This window comes from Lithobates pipiens, unplaced genomic scaffold, assembly GCF_037356315.1.
Source record: "Lithobates pipiens isolate NorthernLeopardFrog02 unplaced genomic scaffold, aLitPip1_a1.2 Scaffold_27, whole genome shotgun sequence".
NCBI classification, from domain to species: Eukaryota; Metazoa; Chordata; class Amphibia; order Anura; family Ranidae; genus Lithobates; species Lithobates pipiens.
The window spans coordinates 22,834,516-22,850,577 of record NW_027507788.1 but is presented as its reverse complement, the minus strand read 5'-3'; the positions used below and the strand labels follow the sequence as shown (position 1 = coordinate 22,850,577).

Genomic DNA, 16,062 nt, shown 5'->3' with positions numbered 1-16,062 from the left:
AAAAGGGGGCATGGGGAGGAAAAAAGCAGGGCGGAGAGTGCAGTTGCTCTTTAATGAGGAAGGGTGATTAGGATGGCGGTTGTGCGTTTTTTTGGGGGGGGGGGGGGGCATTTGTTGTGATTTTTAAAATTCAGCAAAATCAAAAATTTGGGCAACCCCACCCTCTACCTTCATTCTGGCCTTGACCACAAGGATGTTTCCTGCTCCCACAACCTCTTAGCCCTTGTATCAGAGAACCTGTTGGAATGTGTCCTATCGGACCGTGTTGTCTGATAATCTGACTGTGTGTGGTATGTATCGGACTGATTCCGTTGGAATATCCGTCGGACCAAATTTTCCAACAAGTTGGAAATATTTTCCGACAAACTGGTCCGATCGGACATACTCAGATCATGTGTAGAGAATTTTGATCGGACAGAGTGCCACGCATGCTCAGATCAAATTCCTACACCAAAGCTATTGACTACTAGCCTGAACGTAGTCCCATCGTAACGAAATAACGTCATCAAGTTCTGAATGATCGGATTTTCCGACAACCTGGTCCGACCGTGTGTATGCAACAGTTTCGGACACAATCACTCGGACAAAATCCAACGGATTTGGTTGGCAGAATGTCCGACCGTGTGTACAAGGGCTTAGGATATCCCCGTCACATATCCCAGGAGGCTGCAGGACAGCTGGGGGCAGAGCCCAGCATCATGGTGGGCCACGCTGTCTGAAACTCTGATGATAAAAAAGATGTCGACAAGTTCAGACAACTGAACAGCGGATCACTGCAGGACAATGCTGGATCTGCTGCGCAGGCTAGTATATATTTTGAAGAAAACCCATCATAATGGGTAAGGGGGAATGGGGAGAAAAAAAAAGCAGGGGGGAGAGTGCAGTTCCTCTTTAATGAGCAAGGGTGATTAGGATGGCGATTGTGTTTTTTTGTGGGGGGGTATTGTGATTTTGAAAATTAAAAAAAAAACTTACCACAACGACATTTCCTGCTTCCACAACCTCTTAGCCCTTGTACACACGAAGAATCCATCGGAATGTGTCCTATCGGACCGTGTTGTCGGATAATCCGACTGTGTGTGGTATGCATCGGACTGATTCTGTCGGAATATCCGTCGGACCCAATTTTCCAACTTGTTGGAAATATTTCCCGACCAACTGGGCCGATCGGACATACTCCGATCATGTGTAGAGAATTTTGATTGGACCAAGTGCCACGCATGCTCAGATCAAATTCCTACATCAAAGCTATTGGCTACTAGTCTGAATGTAGTCCCATCGTAACAAAATTACGCCATCACGTTCTGAAAGATCGGATTTTTCGACAACTTTGTCCGACCGTGTGTATGCAATAGTTTCGGACAAGATCCGATGGACAAAATCCGACGGGCAAAATCCGACGGATTTGGTTGTCAAAATCTTCGACCGTGTGTACAAGGGCTTAGGATATCCCCATCACATATCCCACTAGGCTGCAGGAGCTCATTCACAGAACAGCCGGAGGGGGCAGAGCCCTAGCGTCCTCAGGGGCTGGACTGCCTGGACGTGGAAGAGGCAGCTGGCTGAAGAGGACAAAGATGGCGACAGGCACACACAACTGAACAGCAGATCGCTGCAGGACAACGCTGGATCCGCTGGGCAGGTTAGCATGCGTTTTGAGGAGAACCCATTTATAACAGGTAAGGGGGGGATGAGGAAGACCAAAACCATGGGGAGAGTGAAGTTCCTCTAATGCCCCGTACACACGAGAGGGATTAAGTCTGACAGACCTCCAAAGGAGTTCCGCCGGAGTTCCGCCGGAGTTCCGACGGAGTTCTGGCGGACTTTTCGACCGAACGGACTTGACCACACACCATCACACCAAACTCCGACGGAGTCGAACGTGATGACGTACGACTGGATTCGACGTAGGAAGTTCCTAGACAGTAGCCAATAGCTGCCCTAGCGTCGGTTTTAGTCCGTCGGAGTAGCACACACACGAGCGGATTTTTCAAAGGGGACCGGGTCCGGCGGAGTTCCGTCGGGAAAATTTAAAGCATGCTTCATTTCTAAAGTCCGTCAGACTTTAGCTTCGCTAAAGTCCGTTGCAGCCCACACACGATCGGATAGTCCGCCGGACTCAGTCCGTCGGAGTTTGGATGTCGAAAAGTCCGCTCGTGTGTACGGGGCATAAGGGGGCAGGGTGATTAGGATGGTCCAATTGTGGTTTTACTATACAGTAGGTCCTCTTTAAGGGTTTGTTTCCAGGTTGCCAGATGTAAATTAAACAAAACAGCCCAAACTAGCTTAAAAGTACCCAAAACCACATTTACAAAAAAATAAAAACCCCCAAATAAAACGAGATATGTAATTTTTTGCATTTATTTACCTACATTTTGGGACTAATTATTGGAGAGTTAAGCTGGCCATACACTAATAGAATGTAGTTTTTCATTTTAAGAAAATTCGTTCGATTTTCTAATCATTAGTGGGGTAAAATCAACATTCGATTACGACCATTGTGGTGGGAAAATTAGAAGAATCAGGTTGGAAGTTTTTTTTTAAACGAATTTCCAATAGTGTATGTGGTTTTTGTTAGTTTAAGTCCATTAATTTCAAACATGGAATGGTAAAAGCAAATTTTGATGTGCTTCCCAATGACAATTTCAAGTCTTTGAATGTATTGGGAATTTTTGAACGCACAATTGTTCAAAAATGTATTAGCGTATGGACTGTTTTACCTAACTTATGTCTATGTCTGCGGTTGCAAACAATTACATGACAGTTAGGACTGATCGGTTTCTTTTCCTCTATTCTGTTCTATATATTTTGGTCATTCATTGGAAGAAGCCATGTAGCCAGTAATGCTGACTGGCATACATCTATATATTGTTAAATTAAATCTGCTCAAAGGCTTTTTGAGACGGGATGCAGTTGCGTTTGTGGCCAGCTACATTTCCTTTTCATAAATTACACAACTGTCCAACTGACACAACCTCTAGAGAAACTCCCTGTTGCTGGCTGTTGAAACCTATCCACTTCTGTCTCTGAAAATGCCTCTTACTATGAGCTCTGATGAACTTCTCCGTAATCTGAACTTTTTCCATTGGGAATTAAGAGAACCTGCTCTCAATCTTTTGCTGGCGGAAATTCCGCCTGCAAAAGTCAGATGGAGTATATACACAGTCGATATATCCGACCAAAAGCTCTCATCTGACTTTTGCTGGCGGGATTTCTGATCGTGTGTATGGGGCTTAATTGGAGTTTTCGTCAGAAAAAAAACTTGTTTTTTTCCGATGAAATTCCGCTCAAGCTTGGCTTGCATAGACACGGTCTCTGAACTTTCAACCGTCAAGAACGCGGTGATGAACAACACTACAAGCCGAGAAAATTGAGTTCAATGTTTCTGAGAATGCGTCGAATTGTTTCCGAGCATGCGTAGGAATTTTGCACGTTGGAATTGCTACAGACGAACGGAATTTCCGATCTGAACTTTTTCCGTCTGAAAAATAGAGAACCTGCTCGCAATCTTTTGCTGGCGGAACAGGGACACTGCATTGTATTGAAAACTCCAACTATAGAAGAGGCTACAGTACGGCAGTGCACTAAGGGACATATATAATGTGCAATCACCATACCTCCCAACTTTCGGAGATGGGAATGAGGGACACCTATTAGCAAAAGTATGTAGGCATAGGACACACCCCCTGCCACACCCCCTTAAAGGAGAATTGTATAGATAAAAAATGATTGGTTAAACCCACAAGTGCTTTTTACCACTACTATTCCTTTATATTGGCTTTTGGTATTTACAAATGCAGCAATTTAGAATTTGGATGAAAGGTTTAAGCCCTTGTACACACGGTCGGAGATTCCTACAACCAAATCCGTCGGATTTTGTCCGACGGATCTTGTCTGAAACTGTTGCATACACACGGTCGGACAAAGTTGTCGGAAAATCCGATCTTTCAGAACGTGATGACGTAATTTCGTTACGATGGGACTACGTTCAGGCTAGTAGCCAATAGCTTTGATGTAGGAATTTGACCTCAGCATGCGTGGCACTTTGTCCAATCGGAATTCTCTACACATGATCGGAGTATGTCCTATCGGACCAGTTTGTCGGAATATATTTCCAGCAAGTTGGAAAATTTGGTCCGACGGATATTCCGACGGAAACAGTCCGATGCATACCACACACACATTCGGAATATCCGACAAAACGGTCCGATAGGACACATTCCGATGGAATCTCCGACCGTGTGTACGGGGGCTAACACTTTTTGGAAGATAAATAGTGCATTTATATACAACTATATAGCTCAGGCCAAAATGAGGGACAAATGAGGAGAAATGAGGGACAAATGAGGAGAAATGAGGGACAGAGGGACATTTTGATAAATCAGGGACAGTCCCTCGATATCAGGGACAGTTGAGAGCTATGCATTCACTGAATTTGTGGCCATACTAATGAAATCACCACAGAAATATTTGCACGTTAATCTTTGAGGGCAATCACCTGTTGAAATGTGATTAAAATGCCTCTGATTTATATCAGTCTTGAATATCAGGACTAAAGGATTCGTCAACCTGGGTTCTTAAACACTAGAATAAAGACACGGACTGCTTAACGTGGGTTTAATATGGTCACAGCAGACAATTTATTAACCAGAATAAATAACGTCACAGCAAAACATACAAATAAGTATAAAATTCAGCAATGTAATTCTAACAATGCCCAACAAAAAGGGCTCTTTGAGCGTCCTTAAGGCACAATTTTAACTAGAATTGTCCATGTCCTCAACCGCACCCCAACTGGCTCGAAGATGTTACAACATCACACATACTTCCAATCCCCCCCCCAGGTGACCTAGCTCCTGGGAGAAACACCACTAACCAAATGGGAGCACCATACCTTAGATGGGCCCCACCATTATGTAACAATATAATTAATCACTGACCGCCAAAGACCCCCTGACCTGCCAACTGCTGTGACAAAATGTGAAATAGACATAATCATATTCTTCTTCTTTTATTTATATATATATATATATATATATATATATATATATACATAGAGAGAGAGAGAGAGAGAGAGATTACACACACACACACACACATATATATATATATATATATATATATTATTATTACTTTTTATATGCAGTATCTCACAAAAGTAAGTACACCCCTCCTCACATTTTTGTAAATATTTTCTTCTATCTTTTCATGTGACAACACTGAAGAAATTATGCTTTTCTACAATGTAAAGTAGTGAGTGTACAGCTTGTATAACAGTGTAAATTTGCTGTCCCCCTCAAAATAACTCAACACACAGCCATTAATGTCTAAACTGCTGGCAACAAAAGTGAGTACACCCCTAAGTAAAAATGTCCAAATTGGGCCCAATTAGCCATTTTCCCTCCCCCGGTGTCATGTGACTCGTTAGTATTACAAAGTCTCAGGTGTGAATGGGGAGCAGGTATGTTAAATTTGGTGTTATCGCTCTCACTCTCTCATACTGGGCACTGGAAGTTCAACATGGCACCTCATGGCAAAGAACTCTCTGAGGATCTGAAAAAAAGAATTGTTGATCTACATAAAGATGACCTAGGCTATAAGAAGATTGCCAAGACCCTGAAACTGAGCTGCAGCACGGTGGCCAAGACCATACAGCAGTTTAACAGGACAGGTTCCACTCAGAACAGGCCTCGCCATGGTCGACCAAAGAATTTGAGTGCACGTGCTCAGCGTCATATCCAGAGGTTGTCTTTGGGAAATAGACGTATGAGTGCTGCCAGCATTGCTGCAGAGGGTGAAGGGGTGGGGGGGTCAGCCTGTCAGTGCTCAGACCATACGCCACACGCTGCATCAAATTGCATGGCTGTCGTCCCAGAAGGAAGCCTCTTCTAAAGATGATGCACAAGAAAGCTAACAAACAGTTTGCTGAAAACAAGCAAACTAAGGACATGGATTACTGGAGCCCCTGTCCTGACGAAGCTACGCCACTCACCGTTGCAAAACGGGTTGACGTTATCACAGTCACGTGATGCCATCCAAACGATCCCCCAATCCAACAGGCATTAGGAACTGCAGCGAGATGATTGGATGATCTGAACCACGTAATGGAATTACTGCGATTCACCTTGTGAACCATCCGGCTCCCACGGCTAGCAGGCTGCGGAGTTCTCTTACCTGGTCACAGACAGCCTGGGATGCACAGCACAGATTCGCAACCTACAGGATGTGGTAATGTAGGATCGTCTTCTGCTCCATGCCTCTCATAGGAACTGCTGTGCATAGCTGTAATTGTCCAATTGCCTGCTTGATAAATTGACATACAGTCTGCCTATTATTTGGGTCTTAATTCACTGTGGCCAGCATTTTCAGATATCTATATCTGATGAATTGTCTTTCTTGTGCCTGATTGGCTTAGACCTGACTGCACTTAATATGCCAGTGAACTAGGGAACCTGAGCAACATCATACACGCAAGGGACTCTTAGCAGCATCATTTTCATCTTCAGTGTGGTGGCTGTTCATCTTATGCTAGGAGTTTCACACTCTAGAGCAGTGATGGCGAACCTTGGCACCCCAGATGTTCTGGAACTACATTTCCCATGATGCGCAACTACACTGCCGAGTGCATGAGCATCATGGGAAGTATAGTTTCAAAACATCTGGGGTGCCAAGCTTTGCCATCACTGCTCTAGACATAATAGTAGACACGAGCAACCGCCACCCACCCTTCACTGACCCTAGTGATCACAGTATTGGTTTATGTGGATATAGATGCTCCAAACACTAGCATATAGTTTGTGATCTCATTTCACAAATCCTAGTAACAGCTGCCTCTCTCATTGAGTCTAAGCCCTTGTACACACGGTCGGAGATTCCGTCGGAATGTGTCCGATCGGAGCGTTTTGTCGGATATTCCGATTGTGTGTGGTCTGCATCGGACTGTTTCCGTCGGAATATCCGTCGGACCAACTTTTCCAACTTGCCGGAAATATTTTCCAACAAAATGCTCCGATCGGACATACTCCGATCATGTGTAGAGAATTCCGATCGGACAAAGTGCCACGCATGCTCAGATCAAATTCCTACATCAATGCTATTGGCTACTAGCCTGAACGTAGTCCAGTCGTAACGAAATAACGTCATCACGTCGGATTTTCCGACAACTTCGTCCGACCGTGTGTATACAACAGTTTCGGACAAAATCCGTCGGACAAAATCTGACAGACAAAATCCGACGGATTTGGTTGTCGGAATCTCCGACCGTATGTACAAGGGCTTACACGACTTTTCCAATTGTATCTTACCTATCCCTGAAGGCCATACACACACAGATTGTCTATACATGCTTTCCACTGGAACTAATCATTGTTAACTAGACAAACGGGGTATCCCACTGAAATCTCTGTGTGTATGGTGATTTCTCGTCTGGACTTTCTGTTGTTATCTCTGTGATTTTTTTTTGTGTGTCTGTGTGTCCATTGTCTGTTTCTCACACTTCACTTTACAAGTGTGGGATCCTATTAACCAATACTGGTGAAGATGCTATCAATTATTATTATACAGGTTTTATATAGCGCCAACAGTTTGCGCAGCGCTTAACAAATTGAAGGCAGACATTACAGTTACATTGCAATTTAGTACAAGAGGAATCAGAAGGCCCTACTCGCTAGAGCTTACAATCTAAAAAGGAAGGGTCAATTAATACGAAGGGGAATAGCTGTGGGGATGAGCTGATGGAGGATGTAAAACAGGGTATTAGCAGCGGGATAGGCTCCTTTCCATAGAAGGGTTTTCAGGGATCGTATAAAGATGGATAGATTAGGGGACAGACGGATAGATTGGGGTAGGGAGTTCCAAAGGATGGCAGAAGCTCTGGTGGAATGACCAAAGAGAGCAGCTTGGTTGGTATTGTGGGACTAGGTTAGTGATGTAGCTGGGGGCAGAGTTATGGACGGCTTTGTAAATTATTGTTAGTACTTTAAATTGTATTAGTTGGGTGAGTGGAAGCCAGTGAAGGGATTGGCAGAGAGGGGTGGAGGACAATGAATGGTTGGTAAGGTGGATGAGTCTTGCAGCGGCATTCATTATGGACTGAAGGGGGGATCGCCTATGTAAAGGTAATCCAACGAGGGGGGAGTTGCAGTAGTCTAAGCAAGAGATAACCAGGGAGTGAGTTAGAAGCTTGGTGGTATCATTAGTTAAAAAGGGGCGTATTCTGGAAATGTTGCAGTGGCTAAGGCGGCATGATTTGGACAGGGATTGTGTGTGGGCCTGAAAGGACAGTTTACAATGTTTTTGTATATTGAGTATGTTTTTATCCCTCAACCTTGAATTTAATACATTTCTTTGTACTTTTCATCAGCCTTCATCACTGCCCCTTGCTGCTTTAGTAGCCACTTTCTCCCTGGGTAAATTTACCTGGGCTCTTTTTTTGTATGCTATGCCCTGTGGTCTAATGAAACCAAGATAAACTTATTTGGTTCAGATGGTGTGTGTCTTGCATACAGTGAAGCATGGTGGTGGGAGTGTCATGGTCTGGGGCTGCATGAGTGCTGCCGGCACTGGGGAGCTACAGATCATTGAGGGAACCATGAATGCCAACATGTACTGTGACATACTTAAGCAGAGCATGATCCCCTCCCTTCAGAGACTGGGCCGCAGGGCAGTATTCCAACATGATAACGACCCCAAACACACCTCCAAGATGACCACTGCCTTGCTAAAGAAGCTGAGGGTAAAGGTGATGGACTGGCCAAGCATGTCTCCAGATCTAAACCCTCTTGAGCATCTGTGGGGCATCCTCAAATGAAAGGTGGAGGAGCTCAAGGTCTTTAACATCCACCAGCTCCGTGATGTCATCATGGAGGAGTGGAAAAGGACTCCAGTGGCATCCTGTGAATCTCTGGTGAACTCCATGCCCAAGAGTTAAGGCAGTGCTGGAAAATAATTGTGGCCACACAAATTACTGACACTTTGGGCTCAATTTGGACATTTTTACTTAGGGGTGTACTCACTTTTGTTGCCAGAAGTTTAGACATTAATGGCTATGTGTTGAGCTATTTTGAGGGGACAGCAAATTGACACCGTTATACAAGCTGTACACTCACTACTTTTCATTGAAGCAAAGTGTCACTTCCCTCAGAGTTGTCACATGAAAAGAAATAATAAAATACAAAAATGTGAGGGGTTTACTCACTTTTGTGAGATACTGTACTATTGCCACCCATCAGTGCCCATCAGTGCTGCCAATCAGTGCCCATCAGTGTCTCATATTCAGTGCCACCTATCAGTGCTGCCTATCAGTATCACCTACCAGTGCCCATCAGTGCCACCTATTAGTGCCACCTATCAGTGCCTTTTAGTGGCACCTAACAGTGCCCTTCAGTGGTGTCTATCAGTGCCCATCAGTGCCACCTATCATTGCCATCTATTAGTGCCACCTATCAGTGCCTTTCAGTGCCACCTATCAGTACCCTTCAGTGCTGCCCATCAGTGCCGCCTACCAGTGCCCATCAGTGCCCACCAGTGCCTCCTCATCAGTGTCACCTATAAGTGCCTATCAGTGAAGCCTCATCAGCACACATCAATGAAAGAGAAAAATTACCTGTTTGCAAAATTTTATAAAAGACTATGAAATTTCACATTTTCGTCTTTTTAGCAAAAAAATAAATAAAAAGCCAGCAGTTATTAAATATCACCAAAAGAAAGCTCTATTTGTGTGAAAACAATGATAAAAAATTTATTTGAGTACAGTGTTGCATGACCGCGCAATTGTCATTCAAAGAGTGACAGCTCTGAAAGCAGAAAATTGGCCTGGGCAGGAAGGGGGTTTAAGTGCAGCACAGTGGTGTAGTGGTTAGCACTCTCACCTAGCAGTAAAAAGGGTTGTTGGTTCAAATCCCAACCACGACACTATCTGCCTGGAGTTTGCATGTTCTCCCTGTGCCTGCGTGGGTTTCCTCCGGGTACACCGGTTTCCTCCCACAGTCCAAAGACATGCAGGTAGGTTAATTGGCTTCTGTCCAAAATTGTCCCTAGTATATTAATGGGGACCTTGGATTGTGGGCTCCTTGAGGACCGATGTGAGTGTGCAATGTACAGAGATAGGGGCAATTGTAGACACTCACTCAGGTTGAACTGGATGGACTGGTGTCTTTATTCAACCTTACTAACTATGCAACTATAAGTGCCCAGTAAGCAAGTGGTTAACTAATAATTTTTTAGTATAATTCTCCTTTAAGAGGGTGTGTCCTATGCCTACATACTTTTGCTCATAGGTGTCCCTCGTTCTCATCACAAAAAGTTGGGAGGTATGCTCTCCAGGTTATGGCCAACTAGTGAACCCACATGATGGGGCTTAAATATCAATATCTAAAGGATCATTAAGGGGATAATATCTAGGCAGATATGTGTTGGAGTATGACTGGGACCTGATCTTGGAAACGATTAGGCCGCGTACACACGCGCGGACTGTTCGCCCAACTTTGTCCGTCCAACAGTTTCGGCAAACAGTCCGCTCAAACTTAGCATGGACGGACATGGCCACACACGACGGACGAACAGTTTGCTGAAACCGTGCGCGATGACGTGAACGGCACGTACGACGGGACGAAAAATACGACGTCCTATACACTGCATTATAGCTTTCGGCGTGAAAATCCTTTCTGAGCATGCGCGCAACTTTGTTTGACGAACAAGCCTACACACGAGCGGGCTGTTCGCTGAAACAAGGTTTCAGCGGACAGTTTTTCGGAAATTCCGAAAAATCTTGTCCGTCCAACTGTCCGCTGAAACTGTCCGCTGAAAGCCCACACACGAGCGGACTGTCCGCCCAAACACTGTTCAGCGGACAAAGTTGGGTGAACAGTCCGCCCGTGTGTACGCGGCCTTATACTTTTCTGGATTCGCATACCGCATGCTTATTTTGAAATTGTAACAACTTCTTTATTGGTTTACACCATTGGAGAACAGCTACTGGCATCAAATGGTTGCGTAATTTATATAGCCTATTACAATACTGGATTGAGATGAATGGAACTAGGGCTAGGGATATTGCGCCTTTTGCGCCTTTTTTTATAGTATAATTTCAGAGTAGACTCTGGACTTCCTGAGAAATTTATAGACCATTAAACTTTACAATTTGCACATACAGTTGTGCAACACACTGGAAACCACACACTATATAAATACGGGTAATAAAACAAATGAAAAAAATAGAGTCCATCCTGTTTTGCCCCCTTACAATTTTGACCTTTCTATGATATGTTTTGTGACCATGTGTACACTTACATGATGGCCGTAACATTCATACTTATTATATTATCTTATAAAAAAATCCTATAGACAGTAAATGTCAGTGTCCTGGATGGTTCCCAGACCTTATGCTCCACAGCTTGAATAGTGATTATTTACTACTAGATGTCTGTGGAACTTCATATAAATCCCAGCAATAACAGTACTTGACCTCAAAGAGTCAACTATTTCCAGTAACAATGGAAACAAACAGATAAAACTATCTTTATGCAAAAGAGTCTCAAACTGACACCTATACATCACACCTTCTATATGTAAGTATGTGGACATCCCTCCAAAAATGATTAAGTTCAGGTATTTTCAGTGAATTGTACTGATAATGCTGCAGCTATAGCATACAAAGACATTGTAGACTTGGGTACTTGCAATCTTGTGGCAACAGTTTGGGGAAGGCCCTTTACAATTCCAGCATGACTGTACCCCTTTGTACAAGGCCAAATCCTCCTCCTCTCCATTGCCTCTTTCTGTGGGGGGTCCCCCAAGGCCCTGTTCTTGAACCCCTTCTCTTCTCTATCTACACCTCCTCCCTTGTCACTTGATAACCGCCCACAGCTTCCAATACCACTTATATGCCGATGACACCCAAATCTATCTGTCTACTCCTCGCCTCACTCCCTCAGTCTCCTCTCGCATTACTAACTGACATATCAGCATGGATGTTGCTCTAAAACTGAGCTATTAATATTCACCCCCGCCTGTGCCACCCTCCATGACTTTTCCATCAAAATCAGCAATGCAACTATCAGTCCCTCCCCTCACGCCAGGGTACTAGGTGTAATCCTAGACTCTGACTTGTCATTTCAGCCTCAAATCCAATCATTGTCAAAAGTTTGTAGAATTCACCTCCGTAACATCTCTAAAATTCGCCCCTTTTTAACAAATGAAACCACCAAGCTCCTCATTCACTCCCTCGTTATCTCTCACCTTGACTATTGCAACTCCCTTCTCAATGGCCCCTCTTTAGTCTATCATGAATGCTGCTGTCAGACTTATACACTTTACCAACCACTCAGTGTCTGCCAACCCTCTGCTCCAATCCCTACACAGGCTTCCAATCACCCAATTAAAGCGGAGGTCCACCCTAAAGTGGACCTTCTGCTCATCGGAACCCTCCCCCCCTCCGGCGCCACAATTGGCACCTTTCAGGGGGGAGGGGGGTGCAGGTACCTGTACAGTACAGGTATCTGCACCCACTTCCGGGATAGCTCTCTGCGGAAAGGGGCGTACATTACGCCCCTTTCCGAAGGTCCCCCGCTGCCTGCTGGGAAACACACAGATCCCAGAGGCAGCGGGTCCATTCTTATTGCGCAGCGCGACTCGCGCATGCGCAGTAGGGAACCGGAAAATGAAGCCGAAAGGCTCCACTTCCTGATTCCCATACCCAAGATGGCGGCGGCAGCACCCGAGAGACGATCGAGAGATCGGCTTCGGGTGCCGACATCGCGGGCGCGCTGGACAGGTAAGTGTCACTATTTTAAAAGTCAGCAGCTGCAGTATTTGTAGCTGCTGGCTTTTAAAAAAAAAAAAAAAAACGCGGACTCCCGCTTTAAATTCAAAATACTAACCACAACATACAAAGCCATTCACAACTCTGCCCTGAGCTACATCACCATCCTTGACTCCAAATATCACCCAAATCGTCCTCTCCGCTCTTCTCAAGACCTCCTATTCTCAAGCTCTCTCGTCTCTTCCCCTCATGCTCATCTCCAGGATTTCACCAGAGCCTCTCCCATCCTCTGGAATTCGCTACCTCCACCTATCCCCTACTTTTGCTACCTTCAGGCGATCCATGAAAACTCATCTCTTCGGGAAAGCCTATCACGCCTCTAACTAATCTTTTACCACTTCCATCAGCTCATTCCCCACAGTTACAACCTTTTGTACCACCTGCCCCACCCTATTAGATTGTAAACTCTTCTGAGCAAGGCCATCTTAATACTCTTGTATTTTATTGTATTATTACTGTATTGTCTCCCTTTTATATTGCGTAAACTGTTGGCACTATATAAATCCTGTATTATAATAATAATAATCATAATAATAATAAATCCATAAATGGTTTGATGAGTTTGGTGATCTCAGACCTCAACCCTACACATTTGAGATGATTTGGAATAAAGATTGTGAGCCAAATCTTCTCTTCCATCATTGGTACTTGACCTAACAAATGCTCTTTTGGCAGAATAGGCACAAATTCCGACAGACACGCTACAAAATCTGGTGGAGAGCCTTCTCAGAAGAGTGGAGGATGTTATAGCCAGATACAGAGGACCAATTCCATAATAATGCCCTTGGATTTGGAATGAGATATCCAACAAGCACATAGAGGCGTGATGTCTATATATACAGTATATGTATGCAAGCATAGAATATAATTCAATCATTTAGAAAAAACTCATCTAATCTAAAGAAGAAAAAATTCTAAAGAGTAAAGAGCCCACCATAAAAAAAAAAACTAAAAACTAAATTGCAAATGAGGTATTACCCAGTACAGTAGATATTACATAGGAAAGAGTAAGCCCTTGTACACACGATTGGAGATTCAGACGGAATGTGTGCAATCGGAGCGTTTTGTCGGATATTCCAACTGTGTGTGGTCTGCATCGGACTGTTTCCGTCGGAATATCCGTTGGACCAAATTTTCCAACTTGCCGGAAATATTTTCCGACAAAATGCTCCGATCGGACATACTCCGATCATGTGTAGAGAATTCCGATCGGACAAAGTGCCACGCATGCTCAGATCAAATTCCTACATCAAAGCTATTGGCTACTAGCCTGAACGTAGTCCCATCGTAACGAATTTACGTCATCACGTTCTGAATGATCGGATTTTTCGACAACTTTGTCCGACCGTGTGTATGCAACAGTTTCGGACACAATCCAACGGACAAAATCAGATGGACAAAATCCGACGGACAAAATCCGACGGACAAAATCCGACAGATTTGGTTGGCAGAATGTCCGACCGTGTGTACGGGGGCTTAATATGCTACCACGGACACATACTTTTATTCTGAAAGCACGTATGCACGGAGATTCGCATGCAATGCTTGTCAGTGCAAGTTGGAGGAAAAACAAACATCGGCTAAATATTTAGAAGAACACAACCGTAGCTATTGAAAGATCTCCAGTGTCTATTGGAACTTAAAATTTATGTAAGAACTGAATTTGCAAAAATTGGCAAAAATGTATTTCACCAAGGAAAAGACTACTGCAGGTATGTAGCTAAAGCAGCAACCTGTGATTATTTGTAGAACAGCCAATTTTCCAATCTTGTCATGCTATACAATTGGCAACTTTTTAAAAACAATTTTTACATTTATTTTCAATTTTACCTAAATTTGGTCCACACAATTATGCCACAGAGGACAATTCAACTTAGATATGCTTATAAAGGTTGGATACATTTTTCGTTACTTAGTCAATGCAGAGGAGTGGTACAGGTATGATTACCACCTATCTTTTACTCATTTCATTAGGAGAAGTTGCAGATTCTCCAAGTGTGATAACAAGTATTCATAATTTAAGATAAACACGACTTCTTTGCTTAGTATAATCCCCTAGTCTCAATTTACATACCCAAACAAAGATAGACTTGGGGGGCACACCCTAAGAACGTATAACATTAGATGGTGCAGCGAGAAGACTGACAAATAGAGGAAAAGATTACAGTGCACACGTACTAAAATGACATTTAAATCCTGCAAGGCTATTTAAAACACCTGAACATTTTCAGCAAATAAGCAATAAATATGGGGATTTGGTTACACTATATGGCCACAACTTATACCCAAGCATCGTGTGGGACCTTTGCATCACCAGTGACCACCCAAAGCTAGCAAACAAAAATGTAGAGTTCTTTAAAAGCTGTTCAGAAAATATTAAGCAAGCTCTGAGCAGGTTAAACGTAAATTAAATTGCTCAAAAAAAGTGGGTGCAAAATCAGATATCTGCAAAGACAAAAACATGAAGGTTTCAAACCCAACACTATTCCTGATAGCCAGAGGCACCTGCAATCTATAAATGCCTGCAAATACATTTCTACACTTTTTTTTGCAATAAGTGTATATAGATCTTCTCTGCAAATGCAATAAATGAGTAAAGAGCTGACACTTACTTGCTGTGCAGACATGTTCCAGATGAAGGTATTGTAGAATAGGGAAACCAACTAGCTAGCTAATCCATTCATTTGAGTCACATAACCTCCCTCCCCCAACGTAGTACCTCCCTCAGCCTTCTATAAAGTCTGGGTCTGCTTATTTTCTTTACATCAACTCCCCCTCTCTCCACATTCCTCTGCCCTCTTATTTGTATTTTTTTTCTACTTGTAAGAATTGTGGTAGACTTGTTCTTCTGCTTTTCTTGACTAAAATAATAGGACGCTGACATTGAGAAGAGGTGATCACCTAAGGTTCTGCAAATTCAGTATTCTGTAATATAGTCTTAGGTGGATTACTATAAAGGCAAGATTGGTTGCCCAACACTGTATGGGGTGGGTACACTTTCCCGGTAGTTTGTTTACTTTTTTTAGAAGGTAATGGCTTCTTTTAAGATGATCGAGTGATGATACACGATACATGATCACTTTACCTGTACCTCGAAGCGTCGTTACAATATTATCTGGCGCCTTTGCATGAGTAACGTGCAAAGAATCTAATGCTACGTGAGATTCAAAAATTCAAACCCTGCACTCCATTTCCTTTGAAGTTCTTCACAAATTAAACGTCAGAAGCAAGGCAGAAATATC

The 16,062-nt window shown here is 43.5% G+C and overlaps 1 protein-coding gene across 1 annotated transcript in view; it reads right to left on the bottom strand.

Moving 5' to 3' along the window:
* Positions 1–15,591, bottom strand: part of LOC143933657 (cornifelin homolog B-like) — a 49,034-nt gene extending 33,443 nt beyond the window's left edge. The window contains exon 1 of the mRNA XM_077456613.1: positions 15,433–15,591. Within this exon, the coding sequence (XP_077312739.1) occupies positions 15,433–15,447 (15 nt within the window). The 5' untranslated portion in view covers positions 15,448–15,591. The remainder of the gene's footprint in view (positions 1–15,432) is intronic.
* Between the last annotated feature and the right edge of the window lie 471 nt (positions 15,592–16,062).